A 26,687-nucleotide genomic window follows, 5' to 3' on the forward strand; every position below is an offset into this window, starting at 1 on the left:
TCAGAAACGGAGGTCTCTACAAGTAACAATGCACACCCCTGAGCGAGCAAAACCGGTATTAACTATTTGTTTAAAGTTGAAAGTGGCTTACGGTCACCTCGTTTAAACCGAACAGATGCGACATCCTGAAGGCACCGCGACGTGGAATAAGGAAACCGCGGCGGCCCCTAAAACCACCAAACCGAACAGGCAAGCAGGCCATGCGTTCTCCTGCAAAGAGGATTTGGGCTAAAGTACTTGAAGCTATTCTCAGGGCCGACCACGTTAATGCTTTCTGACAATGAGAAAAGGGAGAAAGCGACGGCGCACTCTGAACCGAAGCCTCAACGCCGACAGACGGTTGCATGAGCACCGCAAACAGTCAGCGAAGTAGTCATGTCACAATACTTTCATCCTTTCACAAACGGGGCGATTACCCGACCAAAGTGAAATGTGCCTCTGTGAAACAAGTCTAATTTAGCGACGTGGGTAGCAGACTTGCTCATCCTCGTGTTGCGAGTTACAGTAGCTAGCAAGTGGTTCGGACTGTGGCTTTGGTTAGTACAAAACAGAAAACAAACCAGCGAATTTGGTCTAAAAATAATACAACCAAAGGGGAAATAGTTTGAGACAGCAAAAGTCTGCCTTTGACAGCAAATGGGGTCATCCTGATCCCTGAGGATTCCAAAAAAAACACTCTGACTGCTCACACCAAAACCAAGCACGACTGGCAGCGTGCCCCTCGGCCTTGCGCTCTAGGCCTGACCTAAGCGCTCGAGTAATCAGAGTATTTAGAGGTCTGTTTGTGTTCTCGAGCTCCCCTCTGGGCCTCTCTGTGAATACACACTACAGTACTTCTATCAGGGGGGTCAGGGGGCTGACAGAGGACCCGCGACCTGGCCTCCCCACACCCACCCGCTCAGAATTCTCCCTTTTCCCTTTTGCTGCCACTTCATCCTGGGCCGAATGAGGAACTGCAGCACATTAGCAAGGCGGCCGGGTCGGCGGCTTACGTCAGTCTGGCCTCTGCGAGCATCCGAGTGCTGATGGAGAAGCCGTTTTGTTGCTGACTGGGAATGCCGTGAGGAGTGCGAGGATGCTGAATAGCCACAGTGAAGGTAATGTCTGTCGCAGTAAATTCTACGTTTCTGTCCATTTCGGGGGGCGGCCATTTTGCCACATCCACATTTTTTTTTAACCATCTTGTAGTATTTTGACACCTACTGTTGACTGAAAAAGACATCAGAGATGCCCAGGAAGCAGGTAATGACCAATCATGGTCCAGCTTCTGAAAACAGGTGAGCTGTGATTGGTCGTGACCTGAGCCCTGATCAAGTGTGATGTCATATTCAGTCAACAGCAGGTGTCAAAATACTACAAGATGGTTAAAAAAAAAAAGTGGATTTTGATGCTTAGCTCATATTACATAAATGCAATACGAGTGTAATTGCAGTGTTTAGACTAAGCAAGGTGCATGGTACATATCAGTAAAAAATAGAAAATGGTTGGATTGACTTTCCCTTTAAAAACAACAACAACAACAAAATAACTAATAGAAATGATGTGCTCGTAAAAAGGTGAAGATATTTTTTGAAATCGGCCTCAAAAATTCATTTCCGGACACATACAGCCATCTCTGATTAAAATATAATGCTGACCAGTGTTATTTGTAATGCATAACAGCATAACTGGGCTATTACCAAAAAAAAAAGATAAGGAAAATTAAGTGTATGTGGCGGTGTCGTTTAAATGGTTAAATGCATCTCGAGTAACCAGGAGAACCATGCAGTGTCTTTTACAAAGTTCGGCCAAAAAGCACTGTTTATCTGTCATGGTCATTGCGTTTTTTGGAAATGTATCCGGGCTACCTGGAGAACATGCAAACCTCCACAGAGAAGGGCCCAAGATTTTAATCCGGAGTCTTTTGACTGTGAGGCCAACCACGAGTACTGCCGTTGGTGCCAGTTATCCAAATAATATTTGGATAAAGTGTAATATTTGCCAAATATTACACTTTATGGGGCGAGAAACTGGAACCAACCACGGGGAGAACATTGAAACTCGAGTCGCCAGAGACAGAACTCAAACCAAGAACCCTAGGCTGTAAGGCAGAAGTGTTAACTACTCGTTGTGCGTGGCCTTTCTCTACAGTTTATTGCCAAAAAAACTAAAAACTGTGTTTTTGAATCATATGAAGTGTGCAACTTAGTTCAAGTTAGCCAACCGCAAAAAAACAAAAAAAAACAAGAATGCCCGCCCGAGGAGCAAAAAGAGCGGGGAGCATCTAAACAAAATTAAAATACTGCTTCAAAATTTTACAAAGGCGCTCATTAGGACTTGATGTCAAAAGTAGGCTGCTTTGCAAACATTCTTCCATGATTCGCGGGCTAAGCTGACGTATTCGCCCTCGGAACTCCGCATTTTGGACGAGCGAAAATCTTCGTGTAAGAGGAGAAGCTCGAGCTGAAAGGGAAGGGAAAAGTCCTACCGTCGAAGCTCTCAGTCGTCCTTTCTCGTTCTTTTCGTCGTCTGCGGCAGCGGCGGCGGCGTCGGAGCCTGTGCAGCCATTTTGTAGTAAGTGATCGACTCAAGCAGCTCCACAGTTGAAGCTGTTTGGGGAGGGGGCGGGGGGCCGACGGGGGGGAGGGAGGGAACGAGAAGGCGGAGCTTGGCCTCGCACGTGACCTCCAATAACAAAACAAACTCCTTGGTCCTTCTTGCCATAGCTCCACCCCCACCACCCAGGCGTTGCTATGACAACTGCAGCCCCCTTCATCTCTCTCTTCTCCGGGGGGATGCGCTTGTAGCCGGCGTGTACTTGTCGACCCCCCAACTTTTTTTTTAACCACAACTGGGAGAGGGAGTGAGCATGCGCAAGAGACGTGCGGAAGCAACTTTAGCTGAGATAAACACTGGCGCGTGTCAGCTGCGTGACATCAGTCATGCAGTGGGAGTTTTTACCTACAGAGGTCGCTATTTCTATAGAGGTTTTTATTCTCTTTAAATTTCGAAAAGGTCAGTAAAAATAAACAACGGAGATCATTTGGTTGCACAAGTGTGAGCACCCTCTTATAACTGGAGACGATGCTCTGCTGAAAATTAACCGACCAAGCACATTCATGTTAAAGAGGAGTCTGGACAAGAAGAAGAAAACTTTATTACTCACGCAGCAGGGAAATACCCATTTTTGTGGTTAATTGAGTTTTAAGGGCTTAAAAAGAGAAAAGTATCAGATAGTAATTCGGCGATTCATTTTTTAAAGTATTTACACAAAAAATAGAATAATAATTCAGAGATTTTTGTGGATTGAGGCTTATTTCTTATTTCTTATTTCTATTTGTTATTTCTCTTAGATACATGTTCTAACTGTACTTAAGGACATGCAATGATTTCACCTGAAAACTTCACGGCGAACATTTCTCATAGATGAATGCAAATGTATGCAGTAACTTTTCCCCTTTCTCCATACCCCATTAATCACGTGACACCCTCGATTTATCTTTGGATAGTGTGGAGTGGGTGCTCATGAACCACGCAACAAAATGTGCACCCGCTTTGCTAAGTCACAACTGCCTCCATTCTAACAGACCAGGGGGAGCAGCAGTCACGCCTGTTTTACAAGTTGTCTCTTCCAAAATAAATGCATGTCGTCTAACAGACAAAGGTCACATGAATTGAATCTGCCAATGCGAGAGTTGGCGGCCCGGTAGTCCAGTGGTTAGCACGTCGGCTTCACAGTGCATAGGTACCGGGTTCGATTCCAGCTCCGGCCTCCCTGTGTGGAGTTTGCATGTTCTCCCCGGGCCTGTGTGGGTTTTCTCCGGGTGCTCCGGTTTCCTCCCACATTCCAAAAATATGCATGGCAGGCTGATTGAACACTCTAAACTGGCCCTAGGTGTGGGTGTGAGCGTGGATGGTTGTTCGTCTATGTGTGCCCTGCGATTGGCTGGCAACCAATTCAGGGTGTCCCCCGCCTACTGCCCGGAGACGGCTGGCATGGGCTCCAGCACCCCCCGCGACCCTAGTGAGGATCAAGCGGTACGGAAGATGAATGAATGAATGAATGAATGAATGCGAGAGTTAACAACAATTAATGGACAATGACAAGTCTAGCATTGCCCATTTTCACAAATGAGATGCCTTACTCAAATAAATGCCAGTTACTTTTTGCAGTTGAAAAAAGCCGTCGACACAACCCTATCCACAATTAGAGAAAATGGCGTAACTCAGAGAGAGAATGCTCTGTACCTCCAATTTCTTCCTTTCTTCTCTTTTCCGTCGGGCCCTTTTCTTTGATCCTGGACTTCGAGGCTTCATGATTTATTGCCAAACGGATTACAGCACTTAATAACCATGCCCTGAAGCGGAAAGAATGTATGAGCAAATAAATAAATAAATAAATAAATGCATATGGGACTGAGAATATTGACTTATATTTTCCTGCAAGCACAGATAACATTTATAGCAGTGGAGCAGTAAAATACGGTAAACTAGTAGTAAGCTAGCTAGCTACTAGCTGTTTTGCATGCTCAGAGTGATAAACACTGAAAAATAAATCACTTTGATGGCAATCATTTCTACTTGTCAACATTTCAAACAGAAAAAACATTTCGATGCGTCTGATATAGCAGCACTCTGTGATGCTACATAAATAGAATATCAACAGGATTTTATGAGATGATGCTAACGCCTACTCTAAATGAGACCAGTGGCTTTCATGCAAATATTGAAAATTTATCACGTGAGGCTTCAAATGGCGAATGCACACCATAAGAAAAAAAATCCTGAATGTGATTAAAAAGCAGGGCGATTCTCATCGTGTTCCCGCAATTATCCGGCCATCTGTAACATACATACAGTATGTACCACGGCCATACGGAAGATTGTCTCGGCGACATCTGGATAATCACCGAGATCTCAGGATGGTGGCTAAACACAATTATTCTGCCTACAAGATGATAGAGTGTGAGCAGGGAAGTGAGAGGAGAGGAGGGGAGACACTAATCAGGCGCCGAGGCCATGCATCTCGAGCAAGACGGTTATAAATAACCTGCTGCATGAAACCTTGCACTTTTATGCCAACTCCATATGGGGGAGCTTCTTCAGCAGCTGGCAAAAAATGGTGTTCCCATTTAGCGACCCAGCCGACCCAGACAAAAAAATATTTTGATGATTATTAACAGTCCAAATGTTAATTACTTCCCCAATTTAAAAATTACAATGAGGTAATGGAGTGCAGTACGTAGCTGTTACCAGCAGAGGCGCTGTTGAATCAGTCTTCAAAACGGACAAAGCTTCTCCACTGGTGTTAAAAATAATATTTAAAAATAAAGAGTTTATTTTCTTGCAATGCGAGCCTAATATTGAGTGTGCGAATAAAGAGCGCGCACACACACACACACACACACACACACACACACACACACTGGTTGAGTGTCATGTCCCACGCCAAGCTGACCTCGCTGTCTGCTGCGGCGTGGACGTGAGAGACATTGACGAGCGAACGCAATCAATGTTTGGCCGAGACATTCAATTAAGAGCCCGCCGAGTTGACCCCGTGGGCTTGAGGGTGAAGTTCAAAGGTTGACAAGCTGTTCTATCATCTTATCCACTGTGTGTGTGTGTGGGAGGTGATGGGGTCAATGAAGCGTCACTGTCGATCAAGTGGAAGAGGATCCATATAAAGTCACATTTTAAGTGTTACTTAAACTGGTTGGTTAGAAGTAACCCAAATTGGGTGAAATAGCTAACCCAGCACTGCTCTGTAAAAAACAAGAGAAAAAAAAATGTATTTAATATTCATATGTATCAGCGTTAACGTGAGTGCATTAATCCTACACGGCACACAAACATGTTCGGCGGATTAACACTATAATTGCGTTGTTGTTGGAGCACCCCTAGCATGCAGCATCCACGTGTCAGAGTGATGAATGCCTCCTTCCTGTTAGTGACCTCCAAAGTCGCATCGGTGGAGAACGCCGCCTCGATGCCTCATTTGTCCGCTGAGCTACGCTACGGCGAGGAAAGCACTCAGGCAGAACTGGCCTCGGTGGCGCTAATCACAAATGTAATCACACGGGTCTGGGCTGCTGCAGGCCGCAGGAGATTCCGTTGTGAAGAATACACTTGAAACGTGCTGCATATTGAGTTGTCGTGCGTGAGTTTATACATGTGGGGAGATTTTGTATGCTTACATTAAAAAAAAAAAAAAAAAAGTAAAGGCTTCGCTGCAGCTAGAAAGGGGTTGACACTTTTTAAGCTGCCTTCTAAACATAAAACAAAGAGAATTTAAAAAAAATATTATTATTATATTTATTATTTAGTTGGTGTTAATTAGTCTTCACAGCTTTTTAAAATTATTCTTATGATTTTTGTGATATGTACAGTATATTTGTGTTAGTTCCGGTTTTAGATTTTTTTTAAATTTTTATTTTTATTTTTATTTTTACAACCAACCAAGTAACCAAGTAAACGACAATGCCTAAAAGGCTGTTCAACTTTGCTACTTCCATACGGCCACAAAGTAATGCTGAAATACTGTAATTACATTTGAAATGCAGACCAAAAGTCCATGTATGATATTAGTCACTCATGATTAGTTAGTTTTTCATTTTCTGAAAGCGTTCTTGTTTTTATTTCACTAGTTTAATAACCTTGCTACAGTAGTGCCTCGACCTATGAGTGACCCACGGAATGAATTAAAACTCTTATCTCAAGACAACGGCGCACTTCGACGGTCGAGTATTATTCGAGGTGGTACTTGTAAACAATAAACGGTTACAGTACGAACGACGAAAGGAATCACTTCAAATCTACTGCCATCGGGAACCGATGTATTTATATTTTGTATTTTATATTTTCTATCGGAGAGATTAGAGAGCCTCACATATCTAGGCCGGCCGCATCAATCTTCCCATCATCGCCGAGGCAACCTCCGTTCTACGCCACGGCCCATCATAAACACATTTATAATTCATGAATTACCATTTTTGCCCACTTAATTATTCAGCAGGTCTTAATTATCCCCGCAGATAATCTTTTGCAGGGTCGTGGGAAATGAGACGAGCTATGAGAGTGACGTTGTTTCAAGGTTCTCGCGTGGGGATGGGTCTTAGAGGACAGTAGGCCGGCGCTTTTGGGAGAACTGAATCTGATGAAGGTGCGAAGAGAAGACAACCGCGCATCTATTTAGATTAATGGCACAATACAAGGTGAGCGAGATGAATTAAAATAAGCACCCTGGAGGACCACGCATGCCCGAGAAGCAGTGATAACATTAATAATCACAAGCTTTTGTCCGCGAAGGCAATGACAGTCCTTCAACGCAACACAAGAAAAAATAAATAAATAAAAAAGAACAGATTAACTTGTGGGCAAATGTTGAGAAATAATTTAGATAAAATATAAACAACGTGAGTGGAATGCCGTAGCGCTGAACTGGTGTGAAAATGATTATTTACTACCAAAAAATGTATTGTTATTACTATGTTATTACTATGTAATGTACGCATAATAATGACATCTTTTTTTGAAAAATGTCAACAATTTGGCCACATTTTCTGCTTCAATTCAGTGCTGTGGCATGGTCCTCCGTAACAACGAGCAACATCGGGCTTCATGCGAGTGGCGGGTGGGGCGGTGAATGATTCATGGCGGCACGTAATGCCCACAGACATCTCCGCTGAGAGCCAAGCGCAGACACAAGCAGACAGAACGAGGAGCATGATTGCGAAGTGCGCAACATGTATTAAGATCATTTATTAAAACCATGCAGCAAATGGATATCGCTGACAGTTAGGAGAGCTTTTTAGCTGCAGTCAGATGGGCACTGCAAACCAGAACGTGCACTTGCCTCACCTGGATACATAAAACTTGTTGAAATCAACATGAATTCATATACAATGGAGATAAAGGGATGAATTTTGGTATCTGCGGGGCTGCTTTCGTTCCAATTTTATGATTGATTACTTTACTCTTAACTCATTCACTCCCAATGACGTTTTTAAACGTCTTTTCAGACTTGGTCTAGAATTGGCTGGTAGTGAATGAGTTAAGAAAACATCTCGTCGGTTTTAATAGGGTGCGTCTATTATAATTGACGTTTTCGAGAACGTTTCCTCTAAATAGGGAACCATAAGTTTTGGATTCAACTGCACTTTTTTTTCCCCTCAGTGTTCCCGTCTTACATTGACACGACTTGCACATTGGCGACCGGTAAACGCATATATGGGAGGGGATGGGGGTGGTCCTGGTTAACTTTACCTTATCATCCAACGTATTGATCCGCGTGCCGGGCCGGAGGCGTGATCAATACGGGCAATAAAAGTAAAGCCGGCAGACTCCCTGGGGAGGCGGCACGCGAAACATGAGGCGCGCGTGCGGGCGTGTGCGCGTTTACATCGCACACATCAGTCAAGTGGACAGCTCGTGTGTGTGTGATTGCGCGCGCAAGAAAATGAAGATTGCGGGACTCTCGTACCAAGTCAACACGTGTGCACGGGATGGTGGACAACCACAAAATGTTTGCATCACAATCTGCACACACACAAGCACACTCTTATACACTCACACTTCTATTTTTTATTTTTTGGGGGACAGAATGTTTCAGTGGAAACAAAAAAAGGAAGAAGTCTTTTGCGCCCCCAACTTCTGTTGCGCATACGAACTGGCACAACATGAGAAGCTGTCACATTAAAGCGCAGCGGAGTGATGGAGCAAAAGCCCGAGTTAACGCGACAAATGTAGCGCACTGACGCTCATGAGAGGATTCTGCTTCATTAAGCGATAAAAAGAGAGGATGAGGAGGGGTGGGGGTGGGGGGGGGGCGGACGTCTCTTCATGACGTGACCTTTAAATTGCTGGGGCATCAACTGACAGTGAGACAGAGTTTCAAACGGCAATGCTCCCCCCGCCCCCCCAGTGGGATTCTCTCCTAAGACAGTGACGAGGATAAACAGGAGGGAAAGCTGTCTGCACACCTCTGCCAAGGCTGAACGGCAACATCAAGCAGTGGTACATCGCTTCTTCAAAGCTTCGTGGCTCGGGTCATACTAAATATAGATGAGAATCAGAGCAGCAGCGCCCTCACAAAAAGTTAGGGATAGAGCACTTCTGGGTAGATTTTTTTGGGGGGGATGAACGTCAAATGAACTATAACTTGTAGAGGTGAATTTAATGTGACCTCCTCTAAACTTTTGCTTGCACCCACGTGTTCAGTGTTTGTGGAGTTAGTTGTGTTTATGACCATTCCCAGCTGAAAGTTGCTGTGAAATTAAAAAAAATAACAATCTGATGTGCTGAAAACAACTACACGGCATCTTCTAGCTTAATGGGAACATAAAGTCGAAAACGCCATCGACACGGGGCTAAAAATGACCCTTTAAGTAATACATGTACACAGCGAACAGGCATATATTCTTTATCTTCTGCAAATAATGAATATTACTGCTGCACTGAGAAGCAGAGAGAGGAGCTTGGCCTCTGCTATAGGATAGACATATGTTTCTCTTTTACTGCTCCCGAGTGGCCAACGCATACACGTGAGATAGAGCTGTGACAAGATCTTTAATCTCTAACTCCTGCTTTTTTTTGTCTGGACTATGATGCAAGCATAAGGTGAAGAACTCAGACAGAGCAATCCTTGCATGACCTTTATAATCAGTACGTGTTCTCCAAAGAATCATCAGTGACCACGGTCTATCTTTTTTTTTTTTTTTTTTTTTTAATATGCTCCGACTTGTTAGCAACAAAAAAAATCAATTTGTCAATTCTGTCACTCCATAGATTGCCTTTACCTGCGCTTATTTAAGGACAAATATACAGCCAATTGAGGGAAGGGGAAAGCAGAATAGCGGGAGGGCAATAAACAGGGAGGTTATATATAAAGCACAGATCAATAGCCATTACATTTTTTTTTCAATACAGTTTTGCAATATGGCTCGGCGCATGTGGTGCACATTGAGACTGAGGGGAGGGGGGGAGCAAATATAGAAGCTATTACTTCTTTGGATCACACACAAAAGTATCCAGACATACTCCACAGTCCATTAGTGCTGTGTGTGCACATTTGTCATGATTCCTTGAATGCATCACCAAGTTGTTTTTTTTAACAAGCACAAACCTGCACAGTTTTCATGTTATGGGATGACAACCTCTCTGAACGTCACTCAAGGGGCCCGCCCTTTGCAAAGGTCTCTCTCTCACACACACACACACACTCTGCCAATGAGCCCCCATCCGACCTGTTCAGCATTCCCGTCTCGTCGTTTCCAGTCCAGCGGGATCATCCATCTCCTTTTCCCCCCTCGTCACGTCAGCAGCGGCAGCTCAGCCTTCATCAAGGTAATTACAAAGAGCACAATCATTGATAAGTCTGACACGCCTTTAAGACACCTGCTCGGTCCTCATCCACCTGGCTATAATTTGAGTTCAAATTAAAAATATTGATTGAAATTTTTTTTTTGAAACAAATTTCTGAAAATGTAAACGCAATAAATTAGAATGGAGATCTTTGTCAAAGCCAAACGAGCAATAGTTTCTGTCAGTAACACGTTCATCGCTACCCAGATTCTGCATAGACCTGAATTATGTCATGAAATTTTCATGTACCTCTCATTAAAAAGTTAATGGATTTTAGGCAAAAATTAACAAGCAATGAATGATTAACTGGTGTTATCACTCGATGAAATATTACACATTGTACTTTTATTTTATTTTTTATTTGATATTGTTAATGGTCCCTTTTATTTTATAAATGGCACCAATTTAAATTCAAGATTTTAAGTGCAATTCTGTATTTCCCCAAAAAAAGTTTTATTCACCCAACAAAGAGATTAGTGTGCTGTCGTGTTCTTTTACAATTTACAATTTTCTGTTATTCTTTTTAAAAATGGCTCCTTCCGATATGCCTTGAATTTGTATTATTGATGGCACCAATTGAAAAACTGAAATCCAAAATTCAACCCCAGAAAATGACTGAAATGGATTTAAAAAGTCTTTGGTAGCTAATACGTGTTCACACTTGTTCATTTGCCAAATGAGCGTCAGCTAGCAATAAATAAATTTTAAAAAATCAGTTCGCGCCCCTTGCAGAACTTCCTAATGTGAGAGAATGCAACCGAGCAAAGGGGGCGAAATTGGTGGTTGATTTTGCTCTCATTGGCTCACCTTCGCTGACAAAATCCGGATCATGAAAACGCACCATTTCATATTCATGACTAATTAGGTCAACGAGACGGCAGCTCCAAAGTGGGCTACTCTTAATTAAGTCAAGAGAGTTTTTTTTCTTACACCTTGACTTGGTGGCGTGCGCGTGTACCGTTCATCTTGTCAAGCGCCCCAGCATTTTCCAAACCGACCTCCGGTGTTGGTCAGAGGTGCGTCGTTCCGTGATAAAGAGCGTCCAAGTCGTGTTGAATAACTGGCTAATTATCACTATGTACTTCTATGCAAAGTTCAAAGGTCAAATCTGACTTTTAACGCAGATAAAACACATCTTCGACGATTAGAAGCGATGTGGTAGAATGAATCTCTCTGTGACTTTGCGCTAGCAAGCAAGTGGCTTCACTGTTCTTATTTTTCAAATTGCCATTTTGAAGGCTCTTTCTAATACTCAAACTGCATTGCCGATAGCGCTTGCAGGCCTCGCTGGCTTTACACCGACTGCTCTCGTATTGGATCCCGGACTGTGCAGGTGTCCCTAATGAAGTGCATACTCCCGAGCGGTGCGTTATAAGAGAACGCCGCTGATTTACAGTACTGTCCCCATTAACGAGCGCCGGAGGGGAGGCGGGCTGTCTCCCTATAGAATTAGCGTGAGCAGCCCTGTACTATACTATATACGACGGCGAGTGGCCACTGGATCCAATTGTGCAGCCGTGGGGAAAATTAAATTCTTATTACGTGACCCCCCCCTCCTGCTCAGCCCCCACAATCTCCTCCCTTCTTTTATTTCGCCATACTACATTCTCTGAGTACATCACCTCCATGACTGTCCATCTGCTGTATCATGGACCACGGCCCGATGGCATATAGGCATAATTCAATGGATCGGAATCAAAACAATTAATTGAATCATGATATTAACTACCGGCAATTGAATAATGATAATGAGTTTCTCAAATTTTGGGGAAGCCTGGCTAAATTATCTTGTCTACAATAGTTCATTCATTCATTCATCTTCCAAGCCGCTTGATCCTCACTAGGGTCGCGGGGGGTGCTGGAGCCTATCCTAGCTGTCTCCGGGCAGTAGGCGGGGGACACCCTGAATCGGTTGCCAGCCAATCGCAGGGCACACAGAGACGAACAACCATCCACGCTCACACTCACACCTAGGGACAATTTAGAATGTCCAATCAGGCTGCCACGCATGTTTTTGGAATGTGGGAGGAAACCGGAGCACCCGGAGAAAACCCACGCAAGCCCGGGGAGAACATGCAAACTCCACACAGGGAGGCCGAAGCTGGAATCGAACCCGGTACCTCTGCACTGTGAAGCCGACGTGCTAACCACTGGACTACTGGGCCGCGTTTACAATAAATAGTATGATGCACAAAATGAGATTAGTGATCTTGTTGCAGCGATCAACCTGTGCAGGATGCAATAGTGCATTGTGGGTTTTATTTGTTGGGATGCCAGACAGAGTTAAAGGGGCACGGACCCCTTTTGCTCCACCCTAGAACCGCCACTGACGCCAGAAAGGCATCTTTTGGTAAAACCCGTCCAAAGTCAGTTGAGGACCGCAGACTGTGCTGGAAAAAAAAACAAACAAACCCTAGGCCGTCATTGATTAATCAATCACCTTTCAACTCATTTGTCATCATGGACTATAGAAAACCCTTTGACCCCTAGTGTGTACAAACCGAACACCTAATAATCCAAAGACGCTGAACAATAACTCGTGTAGGTAATGAAAATCTTTATAGTACGTGGGTGTAGTCCAATACATATGCCCCAGATCCACTTCTATATTACAGTGCGGTTCGCACGAAGCAATTCCTAAATTGTGACACCAGGTTGAGACTATGACTTTTTTTTTTTACTTGAGGTGCAGAATGCTGTAGTTACACTGTAAGTGTTCCACATTTATCCACATACCCCCCCCCCCAATTGCTCCCTTAATTGAATTTGCGGCCGACTTTTAATTAATAGCAAAGCTGATTTGCATAAAGTTTAACAAATTGCATACGGCGCTCCTCCCCCTTGCTCCTCCGCCCCCTCCCCACGGTTGCTCCACGTCAGGGAAGGCTGGCGTACTGCCGAGGGGGGTAAATGAGATGAGGAGGGAGGAAGCCAGGCACGAAGACAAGTTGGAAGTCTTTGCGGACAAAAGGAGAGAGAGAGCAGTTGGTGCAACAAGACAAATTGGGGGAGGGGGGGGGCTAAACCTTTGTGCATGAAAGTGCAAGTGTGTGTGTGTGTGTGTGTGTGTGCGCGCATCCCTTTCCTCTCCTGTCATGCACATTGAATACTTCCGCTGATCACACAAAGAGTGGCTAATTGGTGTCACGTAGACAACGGGCACGTGCAAGCAAGAACAGGTTTAGCTTTGACGAACCCGTGTTGTATAGCAATTCAATACCACCACCTGAGTGGTCACACGTAAGGAGGCGCAAGCGCCGATAAACACGCAATTTCGCAATTTGGCATTTGTAAATGTAATCAAAGCTCAATCACATCGCCCGCAGTGTTCAATTCCCTCCCAAGTGTTGACGTCTGCTCAGCCTCCGCAATGCCCCTCGCGTCTCCCACTGAGAAATAAGAGACCCAAACATGTGACGCGTGTTAATCAGGTCGATGTTGACCTTCCGGGCAGCCATCTTTGTTTTGGAGGGCTAATCTAGTAGTGAGAGCTTAATGATGATGGCAATAAACCACACCGCCATTACAATTACGCCAGTGAACAAATGAACTCACATGGTGTGCAGGAGCTTCAGGCTAAGATGCGGACCGACGTGTTAAAAGGTACAGCTGCTTTTGAAGGATCTAGGATAGACGGCGTTTGCAAGTAAAACAAAATAAAACAGAAAAGAGGAAGGGGCGCATAATTACAACAACGATCTTTATTTCTTAAAATAAGATAAAGGACATTTTGTTATCAATAATACAGGTACAAAAAAAAAAAAATCAAAGAATACACGAGAATATGGCAGCCGGGTGGAATTAAGCAAGACTTGATCTGGCGTAGATCTGTAAGTTGAATGGAAACGGGGCTTTCTGTCGTTTAAACGCGGCACCGATAACGTTTTCCAATAAATAAGGCACAACTGAGGGGGCCTCGCAAGGCTGTCTTTGGAAATTCTATGAAGAAATGGACCGGCGATATTCACATTTGACGTGGTGCATAAATAGTCATATGAAATCACTCTCATTAGATATTGCTTTGAATAAAAACAGTGGCGGTTATTACTGAGAAAAAAAAAATTCCAAGAGTCCCGCTGTCCCATGTTGAACATGACACAATGTTACGCGTGACCGAATCGGAAATTCACCTTGTGGACGTAAAGTGAGAGTAATCCGGACATATGTGCCATTTACAACTCTTGTCCTCAACCTCCTATTTTTTTTTTTATTAATTTTTTTTATTTATTTATTGGTGCACTGAAAAATGATCCTGCAACACATACCCCCCCCCGGTGCAGTCCTCACACACAGATAAGCAGGCGGGGGGGGGGGGGGGGGTGCTGAAGAAAGCGTAAAAAGTGAACAAGATAAAACGTTAAGAGGATTAGTTTTGAGTGTCAGCTCCTTGTTGGCACCGAGAGTGAATCCATAACGGGGAGTGTTGGCAAAAATAAAAGCAGCGATCGTGGAGAAGACAAAAAAAAAAAAAAACTAAACAAAAATTCTTTTCGTGCTTGTCGTCCATCATAGTGAGAGAAAAAGTCACTGGATGGAAACGACAGCCACACTGTCCTGGTTTGCCTTTTTTTTTTTTTTTAACCCACCTGTATGGAGAGGGTCAAAGTTATTAAGAATCAGGGGCCTTGAAGCTAAGGTGGATTTCTAGATCTCGTGGGCGGTAAGATGATGTTCCGGCACGCCGTTGGTGTGAGTCACCGCCGTGTTGTTCTCATTGAGGCGCCTCACGCGGTACACTTCGTAGTGGATGCTGCTGGTGATGTCCTTAATGTTCTGCATGTGGGTCCTGGAAAGGCACGACGTACGGATGACATCACCCCGTGCGGTTTCGAGACCAAAAAAAAAAGACGACGGTACGGAACGCTGCGCTCACCTGATGAGGAGATCTCGTAAATAGGCGAACTCACAGTGGGCTATGTTTTCAACTGACGGAGGGAAAACAAGTGGTTAGGTGGCGGCACCGACGGGTCAAAACGGAGCACGACTGCTTCCTTAAAATTGTACATTAGGGAGATTCTGTGGCTTTTTTTCCCCTCTCTCATTACATCTCAGTTGCCAACTTCATCCCTGCGGCATCGCTACGTGGCGATAAGGCTAAATTGCTCATCGCCGCACGCGTCGACACGGCGGGAAATGAAACTTCCTTTATGAGACATTTGGTCGAGGGACACCGCGATGCCTCCTATCGGGAGCGATAATGTAATTAAGTACACGAGTGAAAACGACTGTTAACCAGCGCCGCTCTTTATGATATTATTAATGGCGGCGCCCCACTTCCCGTGTCTGCACGAGGCCCGCGTCAGTTGCCGAGCGCATGACACCAGCCTCAAAAGTGCATTGTTTTACTGCCCGACCGTGGCTTGGAAATTCTTTTCACACACATCCAATTTTAAGGAGCGCCTGCAGTTAGCGGCACATTGAGTACAGCGTCTCAATGTCCCTTCGCGACATATGAAATGAGAAGAAAAAAAGTCCCGGAGAGGACGTCGTACCTTCAATGGTTCCCCACTTGGTCTTCCTCCCCAGCAACCTCCTGCCGTTGACCTGGTACTCCTGATCGCTGCCCACGACGGCAAACGGAATCATCTCCTGCACACGCGCAGAACCGTAAGATGCCAAGTGGCCACCCCACATGCGCAAAGTTTGCGCAGCCGTTCGAAAAAAATAAACTGATCCTCACCCTGATCTTCTCGTTGATCATTCTGTCCTCGGCGTCCTCGTCGAACTCTTTCTGCGGGTAGATGTCGATCCCGTTGGCTCGCAGCTCTTCCCGGATCTGATCGAGTCGAACGACACGGGACAATTGTGAAAGCACTCAAGGCAAGGAATTCATATTTTTTTTTAAAAAGTAAACATTGAGGTCGAATTCAAGGTCATGAATTGCGTGTTTGGGTGTTACCTTCTTTTTAAAGAAATCCCTCTCCTCTAAGGTGAGTGTATCCGCTTTGGCAATCACCGGGACTATGTTGACAACCTTACTGAGACGCCTCATGAACTCCACATCAAGAGGCCGCAGACTGGGAAGGGGGCAGAAAAAATAAAAAAAGTCAACATGCAGTACACGGATGCGCCGCCAGAGGTCAGACACGCTCATGACCTACTTTTCCCTTGTGACGACGTGTGCAGGTTTGGAGGAATGGTGACCCCGTTCACGTCAGCAGCCTGACTAATAACTCTTTGACAGACCGGCCACGTTAACACAAAGAGCCCTGGTGAACTTACACACACACACTAGCCCCCCCCCCAAAAAAAAAAACCCTCAAGTGCCAAACTGGACTATGCGCATCCCAAAGACACACATAGATATTTTCTCTCTTTCGAGCAGCCTGTCTCTTTCCGTTAGGCCAACACTGAGTGGCTGCTGGTCTGCCCCGTGTGACAACTCCATGATGCATGACTGGATGGTGCGCACAGACGGAAGAGGGGGGGGGGGGGCACAGTTGAGTGGACACGAGCCACAAGACAACATTCAGCAGGATCTTTTCGATGTGGCATTTGACGACGGGCGGCTCTTTGAAACATTTCACAACACACACGTGCGGAAAGCCGACACAGCCAATTACTAAACGAACACACGAGACCTCGCACCACCACCTCATTTATTCTAAATGCACACCAAGTCCCCGAGCCCCCACACTCCAAATGTGTGTGTGTGTGTGTGCGCAGCTGGAGCATAACCAGATGTGTCTTCCCGCAAGGTATCCAGCAAAGAGAAACGTTGGAATTTTGTGCTGCTGCTGGTGCTGCAGGGCCCATCTTCCCTCCCCATGTTTATGTTCTGGGATATGTTGCTAAGCGCCGAGAGGAAATGTGTGCGTGCGCTCGAAAAGCCAACGCATGCTCCACACTAATTTACATCGGAAATGTTGACAAGTAAGGCAAACCCTTCCAGGCACGGCGGCTGTGTTCAAAACCCAAGGTCAAAGAATGTGCGCCCGGGTCGCTTTTGGCACGTTTATGTTTGGACATGTGCTCACCAGTGTCCTGTAGGCGGGATGAAGTATATGCAACAGTGGACTCTGGAGTCCGGGATCCTCTTCTTCCTGTTAATGTTTATCTCCTCTTGCAGGTATGCCTCGTACTGGTTGTTAATAAATTTCATGATGGGCTGCCAGCTGGATGATGGAGAGGCAACACAAAAATAGGGGGGAGGGGGGAGATAATTTAGTCAGAGGAAAGCTAGAAAGTCCACTTGTGACCAAATCGGACGGCGACGAGCGGCTTTGAGACGTTCCACTGTTTACGTTCAACGTAATCTAAAAACGTACCAGTTCTCATTGTTGATCTGATCTCCAAAGCCAGGTGTGTCGATAACCGTCAGCTTCATTCTCACTCCCTTCTCCTCGATGTCTGCGCGAAAACAAACGCACACGAGTTCAGTCCGTGCCGCGCCTACCAAGTTCTGACAAGTCTTTATTGCGGTGAAAAAGAGAGGGCGACAGTGGTGGACTGCGTACCATGACTGATCGATTTGATTTCAATCGTCTTGGGGATCTTCTCCTGGGCGGTGGCCATCACGGACTTGCGACTGACTTTGGACTTGAACAGGGTGTTCATCAGAGTGGACTTGCCCAGGCCACTTTGTCCTGTGCGAGAATACAACAAAAAAAATGTTTTTTTTTTTCATTTCAAAAAGTGGAAAAAGTGAGTAAATCAATTCCGCAATTAAAAAGTTGAACATTTCAGACACATTTGAGAATAGTAGCAATGCCACATGACGTTTGGATAATAAAGTTCAGACACGGGAGGATTTTCAAAGTGTTTGCAGTTTGCATGATCACAGTCATGATGCGAACGAGGCGTTCCAGGCGCCCCTAGCGAGTCTGCAAGCTGATTACAGTTCATTTTGACGACACCGTTTTCTCTCACACCTTGATTAGAGAGGAAAAGTCGCATCATGGCTGGAATAGACGAATTGCCGCTACTCTAATTTCACGACTATTGAAGGCTCAGAAAAGTCAAGTAATTGTTATCATTATGTTATGATTGGAAATCATCCGAGCAGTTAAACCGAGTAGGAGTCCACAAGTATACGTTTTAGCCCTCACGTAAAGGTGCGTTGTCTTTAATTAAAAAAAAAAAAATGAATAACTGTGTACACAGTGGAACTTCCAAACCGAAATGCAATTTCAAATTCACACCAGAGGGGCTCTCTTTCCAATCTCCCCCGTACAATTTCTCCACGACGACGGACTTTCTCCCCGCTTACCTACAACCATGATGTTGAGCTCAAAGCCCTGCTTCATGGCCTTCCTCCTCATCTGCTCCAGGATGGCGTCGATGCCCACGTAACTGAAATCCAACACGGGGGCCGCGGGCCTGTCGCTGTACGACGCCGCGGCGTCAGGCGCCACCGTGTCGGCCATGGCACTGCTGGTGGGGCTCGAAATCACTTCCAGCCCTGAATAGACAACGGGGAGATGAGAGAGGTTGTTCAGAAGTAACATTAGCACAAGGAGGGTGGGGGTGGGGCGGGGGGCGGGGGGTAATCGATTAAAATGCTCCGGGATCGGTAAATGAAAGTGGGAACCAGTATGAGTGGAGTTTTCGAGATCATTTGCTAGCTGTTCACTTTCCATCCCGCATGCAAGTCTGCACTTGAAACTGAAACGGATCCAGCAAGTCATCTGTCAAACCGCAGAAAACATTCGATTTCATCACCAGCAGCTCTTTAGGCTAAACACTAAAACTGCATCGTCATCATTTTACCTGCTGAGAAACTGTCACCATCGCCATCCGGCTCAAAATGTACAATCCAGTTTATGACATTTACGGGCATGCGCGAAGGCTTTAATAGAACTACGTAAGGGCCCGGATTGAGAGATTGTACATCGGAGCGTTTGATAAAATGTCAACACGGGCCTCGTGCTCCCCATTACTGTGACTTGATGTGAAGATGGAAAAAGAAAAAAGTGCTTAAGCCAGAAAACGGCGACACAAGACACTCCTGCGAACTATCAGCCTCTCCTTATCACACAGCGCTGGCCCGGAGGCACGCAGCTCATGACAACATGAGCGACGGATTTATCAGCTATTGGGATTCCAGTGATGTATAAATCCTACTCCCCCCGCGCCCTCCCCACGACCGTCTGCGGACTGACTCCCCTTCTGACAGAGCAACGAGCCACTTTGTACTAATCCGCTCAATCCCGCATCACTCGAGAGTTCCGTCAACAGAAGCGCACTAAGAGGGTCAGTGCACTTCGAACTTGGCAACCGCATCGATGACAAGAAAAATTGGGGGTAAGAAAACGCCGCCGTGTAAAATGGCGGCTAATTCAAGATCGACCAGTCTTACTTTGGCGATGTGCTCCTTTGAGCGTCCGTGTCAGTTGCACCTATGGAAGCAGCTTGTCATTGGCCTCCAACTCCACTTCCCCATCCTGTTCCAGTCGTCAGCAATTTAACGTGACTTACTGCCCTCCACCTCCGCGACACACCCCCTACATTCCTGTCCCTCGGCGCCCGTCTTTCAAGCTCACCCTTTTTTTCCCCCCCTCCTTGAAATGGAAATGAATCTGCAACAGGAAGGCCTTCCTCCTCAGTCATATATTTCGATTTCAAATTGAAAATGTAAAGGACCTCTTTCAAACTGCTGCTTCCAGAATTTTCGATGTCTTTGTGATGCTACAAAGACGTGATGACGGAGCACAAAAAAAAAATATATTGAAAAAGAGTGTACACAATATTGAACTGTCAAAATATATTTGATACGATATGAGGCGGACAACAAAAAGCTTTTCTTAGCTAGCAACCGATGGGCGAGTACAGACAACTGGGAAAAATATCAAAAATGAGAGTCCTCCTCACCAGCAGGTGGCACTATACGACAGCCCTTTGATATAAGGTGGCGAATTATCAGCATATGTTAACATTTTTTTGTCACTGTATGATTTTTTTTTCCAATGAACACCGTGTCAGGCATATTTCAAAGATTTTAAGTCATAACTGAACAATCTTCTATAAAAGTAAATCGCAACTTTGCAAATATTGGAAATTGAGAACCACCGGAGTTTCGCTGTCAAACCAAACACGGTGAAGCTCTTCAAGAAAAACTCCTATCGGACAACATTTTGTCTTCCCTTGACCAAGATGGCGAGTTCATGTCGCGGTCCTGAGCCAGTTAACCCCGGGGTCCGGTTGGCGCGTGACGCCATAAATGTTAAGAGGCATCACATGAGAATTACCTGGTCCTGGTGGTTTACCATCTGGCGGACATTATCTGCACAACTGGTTCATGCCAGGTCAAACGGGGATGACAGAAGATCACACACACACACACACTACAAGAAAATCCTCATAATAAGGCAGGTTTGAATGAACGTTAGCCGGTAGATTCTATTCAATGAAATATTGCAACTGTGACAGTGTGTCTGTCTGCATTTAATGGAAGTTTGAAGCTCAGGGAAACTTGATAGAATGCATCACCAAATTTAACTTGCGATTTAAATTGTTCACATGCAGGAGACAAAATCATTTAAGTGACAATATTGTGTTCCTGTAGTCTTCTGCATTTTTTTTTTGACTCCCACAACACACTTTACACCAAGTTGAAGTGCTGCTTTATTGTCACTCATCTTTAGTTTCGGAAGGGATTTCCCCCGTGTCAGATTACGGGATGGCATGTTTCCTTTGTTCCGTTTAACCCAAAAAATAAAAAAGCTACCGATTTGAAAAAGAGGATGACTCATCGGCGATACTGTTTTCAATTATAGGCACCAAAGAATTTTGCTCTTGCCTCCTGAACTTATTGGGTTGCATTGCTTGTCGGCCTTCTGCTGCAAAAGTTTTTCGGAGGAAGAAATAGTTTAGAGTAGGAAGGAGTGTGTGTGTAGTGGGGGGGAGGTGTAATCTGATGTTCATAGGCTAAGAAATAACGGAAGCAAAAAAAAAAAAAAAGGGTGATTTACTTCATTTTGTCAAACCCCTTCCTGAAGAAATGCAACCAGATGAAACCCTGCAAAAAAACAGCAAAAGCGCAGATGTGGTCGAAGCCACTAGGCCACAAACGCCAGCTGCCCCAAATGTTGTTCTTGACAACATTGGTGAGCAGGTCAAAGGTTAAGTTCCCACTTCAGGTCAGGCTGAATGATGTCCCCCTCTACGACAAACTGCTGGCTTGATCTTTTCCACAAACTACATCTGACAGCGGGGCTCCGGACAAAAGAAAACATGCTCGCTCAACATATGTCAACAGTCAACGATTGAAATCTGACAAGAAATATGCAAACCCCATCGCCACTTTGTACAAATCTGTCAGGTAGGCAAGGGGGTGTGGGGGATGGTTTTCTCCATAGATAATTTTTTTTATGGGCTCCCTTTTTGAACATTCTCTCCTTTTGTCCTTTGTTTATCATTCCCAAGCAGGACAAAGTGGGGTCCCCGTCTCATCTTAACGTGGCCAAATTTGTTTTGATTGCGACCCAGATGTTTCGGAGCAAATATCTCGATGTTGACTCCTCCAGTGAGTCTGGAACTGTTTGTTTATGGCAAGCACCCAAAATGCAACTGCGACGACATCATACTGCGGGCTGACAATCCAATCGACTGTGTGGATTCAAGACGGCACAAGTTCCCCATTTTTATGGCAAATATCCAAACGAGGAAAATCAGCAACTGGTGGCACTTCAAACGCAATCTACTTTGTGATTAAAGTCAGAGCGCTTGTGCGGAAAGGAACAATTCCCAGAGTCGTCGTCACACTCTGAAGATATGTGCCCTTTAACCCCTTGCATGGTCGACTGCCAGTGTGCATTTATTTGCATGTGATGATGCTTCTTATGCTATGGCAACACTTAGCTAGCCACCGACTGACTGGCTGCCATGTGCTAATTTTTAGCTCGTCTATAGTATTAATCCAAGCTTGGTATTACCATTTTGTTTGAGCTGGACACCCCGGCCCCAGATTAAGTATGCGTTGACCGTATGTGATGATACAAGTGTGCCAGAACGCATCAGCACAAATAAAGTGACTTTGCTCGCTTCCATCATTGGCCATAAGAATGTAAACAGGAAGGTTTGCTCAGTGGACTGGAAAGCAACAAGCAAATAAAGCGGCAGAAATAAACACACAACGTAGCAAAACTTTTGCCGTGTGTGAAGAATTATCTGGACAGTCCCGCAGGTATTAGACACACTAGATAGGAGCTGCATTTTTAAAAGGCAGGAAATTTTAACACATGTGAACAGCAAATATGCAAAAGCAAAGATGTGTCTCAAATCCGTGTACATGCCACCTGCTAGTTACATCACAATCATGGCTTTCGGCCGTCGGAGGATATCATTACCACAAGACGGAAATCTTTGAGGTACGACGGTCACGCGCGTGTTTTGTCCACGTCTATGTGTGGCCATTTCTGATACCGAGAGTGCCAACTTTGATTCCACGCCAGTTGCGAGTCGCATCAACGTGTATTGTATCTCAGAAACGTGTTGAGAAATGTTTGCGAATTGGCAATAACGACTGCAAGAGTCTACTCGCGACTGCCAGAGGAATGCGTTTTGTGAGCGTGTCTTTCCAGGCTCGGCTTCAAGCGGCGTGACGCTTAGATGAACAAGGTCACTCAAGAGGAATTGTGTACATAAGCAACACCACTTAGGGATCACTTACTGGTGCAGATTTAACTTCACGTCAATGATCCCTTTCAAAAGAAGACCCTGGTCAAAATGCTAGCCATTAAACTCCTGAGCGGGTGATCACGTAGGAAGTTTGACGAGAAATCAGAATAACAAGTACGCTAGCTAATATTCATGAGAGTGACTCACCGACGGGGACTGTTAAATGTCATCAGATTGACCCGGAGTGAACCAGAGCACAAAGGGGGTCAAAGTGCATCAGCGGAATGGCTGACTGACATCAAGCGTGGAGCCGCATGGAATCTCACCTCTGTCCTCATATTTATCTTACCGATGTCAAATACATGAAAGGAGGAGTGAGGAAATGTTAAAGGAAGGGTCCACATGGGAACTTAAGGCTGGCAGGCATAACGCGAAGTTACACCAAAAAAAAAAAAAAAAGTTATGTACACAAGTTAACGGCGACCTTTTCGGCATCCTCTCAACCATTTGGTGAAAGGCCAGCGTCTGTCCTCGCCTGCCAACGCGCCGGGGTTCCTTTCAACGACTCCGCGTGTCCACAAAAATGCTTGCTGCATACATGCCGGTGAGACAAACCAGAGGCGGGTGACTTTTTAAAACTGTGGAGGCTAGTTGCTGTTTTTCAGCAGTTGATTGTCAGACAACTCTGTAAAAGGACCGTCTGGGTTGATGTGTGACAATGCATGACACAACACAAAATGAATGTGAAAAATGAAGTCGATTGTTAACCAGCCTCAAGGATAAAAAAAAAAAATCATACCACCTTATCAGCTTGTACAGCTACGCTCATCACCCAGAGCGGCTGTAGCGATGGTCCGGCAACGCAGTCACATTGCAGCTGTGGGAAAAGTTTGCCGAAGGTGACGATGGGGATGGAGTGAGCTCGGTTTTGTGGAATCAATGTTGATGAATCGCGCCTTGAAGGAATGGATTGCACACTATTTGGCTGCAACCAGCAGAGGCGCTGTTTTATTCGATCTGAGCGAGTTTGTGGTCTTTAAAAAAAAAAAGTCCAAGCTACAGAAAGTCCGCAGAGCGCCATTACCACATGGGAATGTCATCAAGGCAACTTTTCAAAACATTTTAAAAAGTATTAAGATATTATTTTTGGCATCCATGTTGAAATGCTAATGCTAGCCACTTTAGCCACTGACCCATTCATTTAAATGGCAATGTAATGAATACTATTTTGTTCGCGGTTGACATAATTGTCTTTCACATAGACGACAACCCCCCCCCCCACCCAAAAAAAAGCCAGCATGACTTTACACATTTAAAAAGCATCACAATTTGTGAAAAAAATGAAACTGAATCAGCCAATCTCAAAGAAAAAAAAAACAACAACAATCTTGAAAGCTATGCAAAAAAAAAATTGGGGGGGGGGGGGGGGGACAAAAATAAATGATTCGTGGTCTGACTGACACATACACCAACATCCTCCTTCCTCCCCCCCGTGCAGCTATGAAGACTTGTTAAGTGATCTGGTAATGGATCACCATGAGAAGAGAAACAGCATGTCGCAAATACTCGTCAAATGAGAAGACAAGCGAGGCGAGAACACAATGGAAAGCCTCCGTCTTTTATGCAGCCACTGCCGCACAACAGACATGCCACTTTTAGAAGATGCGACTCGGCAAAACTGGAGCGACAATAATCATGGGCATGGTGCACACAAAGCGCATTAAACTTGAATGCAATGATAAGTTTCTTTCTGACCTTTTCCTTCTAGAGGACATCAACACAAGCATTTAGGATTTATGTTCAGCCTTATGAAACAACCCTCCCCCCCCCCCCAAAAAAAAATTCTTCTGTGAAGCATATGCACAAAAAGCAACACTTAAAACATACTTACCGTGCGTGCGTGTGAACGAGTAGTCCCTGGCTGTCGTGCAGCGCGCGAGTAAGAGGCCAAACTCTTCTGTGGCTCTGAAAGCTCCCCCGCTGGCCCCTCCCACCCTTGCTTGTCATGTGAACCAGGATGCCAAAGTAACAGGAGACACCCACTTCCTTTATCTCGCCCCCGAGCCTCCAAAAAAAAGGGAGAACTGAGCCGCCTTGAAAATAAAGGAAGATCGGATTTCCGCGATGGACGATTAGGTCGAGATCGTTGATGCATCGACACACGCCACAGCGTTTGGACTCACTCCCAAGCAACAGTGAGAAAAATTCACTCACTGTAATATTATGCACAGGACAAACAAACACCGATGCTTCCTGTGGTGAATCGTCATTAGATTCTCTGATGCCACATGCCAGTCGAAGTTTCGATTGAACTTTGAGGGCGTATTTTCCCAGAAAATTTAGGCTGGACTCTAAATTGTACCACTCATGGGGCGTGAGACTTGCACTGCAATAGACACATATGTCGTGAGCTCCATTTATTATTGGGGGACGCTACAAGTTTTGGGGGCAAGCGTGCCTGCAGCCCTGTAGATCTTTTTCAGACACATGATGAGACATGATGAATTAATGACACGAGGCCCACGCTTCCTTTGTATTACAGGACACGGGTGACCGCTCTGTCTCGTCTCTGAGGGAGGGTAGGGGGGGGGGGTGGAAAGTAATTCCGAGTGAGGGCACATTGGTTTGTATTATGCGAGTGCTCAAATGTGAAGATACTTTGGGCCACAAACGAAGGTAAGGCTTGAGTTAGTGTACCCAACATTTAGGTTTCACCTGTTTGCATAGTGTGGCTAAAAATGTAAAATCAGCGCCAAAGAGAATAAAGGTGCTCAGTACCATACATCCCGAGATACTTTTGTGCTGCCACTGTGAAACAAGTGGGAGGTGACCACGGGGGGATCTTGGGGAGGCATTTAAGTCGGTGTGTGTATGCCTTCAGGGAGCTGTAGCTGTGTGTTGGTGTATGGATGATCATGACACGAGTCCAGTTCTCTGGGAAAAGCGGATGCACTTCCTAGATTTCGAGGATTTAGAGGGAAAAGCCATAGGAGGTTCGAGTAGTGTTTAGGTGATTCGATTCTCTTCAAAGGAGATTCCCAGACTAAAACGTGTCATATGTATCGTGTGGGTAGAAAAACACATTTGAGGAGCACATTAAGAGAGTTAGCTCACGAGAATGGTTCGAAATAACTGCAATGGCAATAGACTGGTCTTATGAGGTCGAGTACCTGTGTAACAGCATCCCCTGCTGGTTGGTAGACGAATTACAACAGTGCAAAAAATAAAGAAAACAAGGTCTGCTTAAATAATAGAGTGGTCCACAATTTTTCATCAGCGCTACTTGGGTGGCCACAGAGGGCTATGAACTTCCTAAGCAGATGTCTTTATTGAACCAATTACCGCACAATATCTGAACACGTTTTATGCACGGTGCATGTATAAAAAGATCTCGCCTTCAACAAACAAGGGTTTGAACAATCAAAACATTCCTCCCCCCTCCGTCTGTGCAAAGGGCTCTTGAGCATAAAAAAATTATCATTCAAGCACAACACAAAGCTGCTGAACAGGAAACCAAAATTAAGTGCAAGAACTTAATTTGTGCCCCCTCCATCTCCCCCCCAAAAATCAATTCACCCAAAAATTCAATATTTGCCTTCTATTATTGTCCTGCATGCCATATCTGCAAAAATATAAAATAATTAGGTGTACTAAGGTAGTATAGGGCAGTATAAGAATTGTCGCAAGCACCCCCCTGCCCTCCGCCCGAATTGTTGGCGATAGAGGCGAACGAGGCCGGCTGCCCCGTGACTATTGAAAATCTGCATCTATTTGATGCCATTTGAAACGTA

General features: G+C 45.1%; 2 protein-coding genes across 8 annotated transcripts in view; both read right to left on the reverse strand.

Annotated features, from left to right (window-relative positions):
- The window catches only part of tnrc6c1 (trinucleotide repeat containing adaptor 6C1), a 28,133-nt gene extending 25,505 nt beyond the window's left edge, over positions 1-2,628 (reverse strand). For both annotated transcript variants that reach the window (XM_052049968.1, XM_052049967.1), the window contains exon 1: positions 2,468-2,628. The gene's annotated coding sequence lies outside the window, so the exon portion shown is untranslated. The remainder of the gene's footprint in view (positions 1-2,467) is intronic.
- An 11,396-nt stretch (positions 2,629-14,024) lies between these two features.
- Positions 14,025-26,687, reverse strand: part of LOC127590477 (septin-9-like) — a 41,251-nt gene continuing 28,588 nt past the window's right edge. For 5 of the 6 annotated variants that reach the window (XM_052050035.1, XM_052050034.1, XM_052050040.1 and 2 more), the window contains 9 exons: positions 18,548-18,739; positions 17,796-17,924; positions 17,607-17,688; positions 17,316-17,453; positions 16,238-16,355; positions 16,019-16,114; positions 15,831-15,927; positions 15,212-15,263; positions 14,025-15,124 (listed from right to left, as the gene is read on the reverse strand). In XM_052050035.1, coding sequence (XP_051905995.1) covers positions 14,983-15,124; positions 15,212-15,263; positions 15,831-15,927; positions 16,019-16,114; positions 16,238-16,355; positions 17,316-17,453; positions 17,607-17,688; positions 17,796-17,924; positions 18,548-18,739 — 1,046 coding nt within the window. In that variant the 3' untranslated portion in view covers positions 14,025-14,982. Of the gene's footprint in view, positions 15,125-15,211; positions 15,264-15,830; positions 15,928-16,018; positions 16,115-16,237; positions 16,356-17,315; positions 17,454-17,606; positions 17,689-17,795; positions 17,925-18,547; positions 18,740-24,787; positions 24,891-26,687 lie in introns of those variants that run through there. The other variant, XM_052050041.1, reaches the window with a different exon arrangement.

This window comes from Hippocampus zosterae, chromosome 17, assembly GCF_025434085.1.
Source record: "Hippocampus zosterae strain Florida chromosome 17, ASM2543408v3, whole genome shotgun sequence".
Taxonomy (NCBI): Eukaryota; Metazoa; Chordata; class Actinopteri; order Syngnathiformes; family Syngnathidae; genus Hippocampus; species Hippocampus zosterae.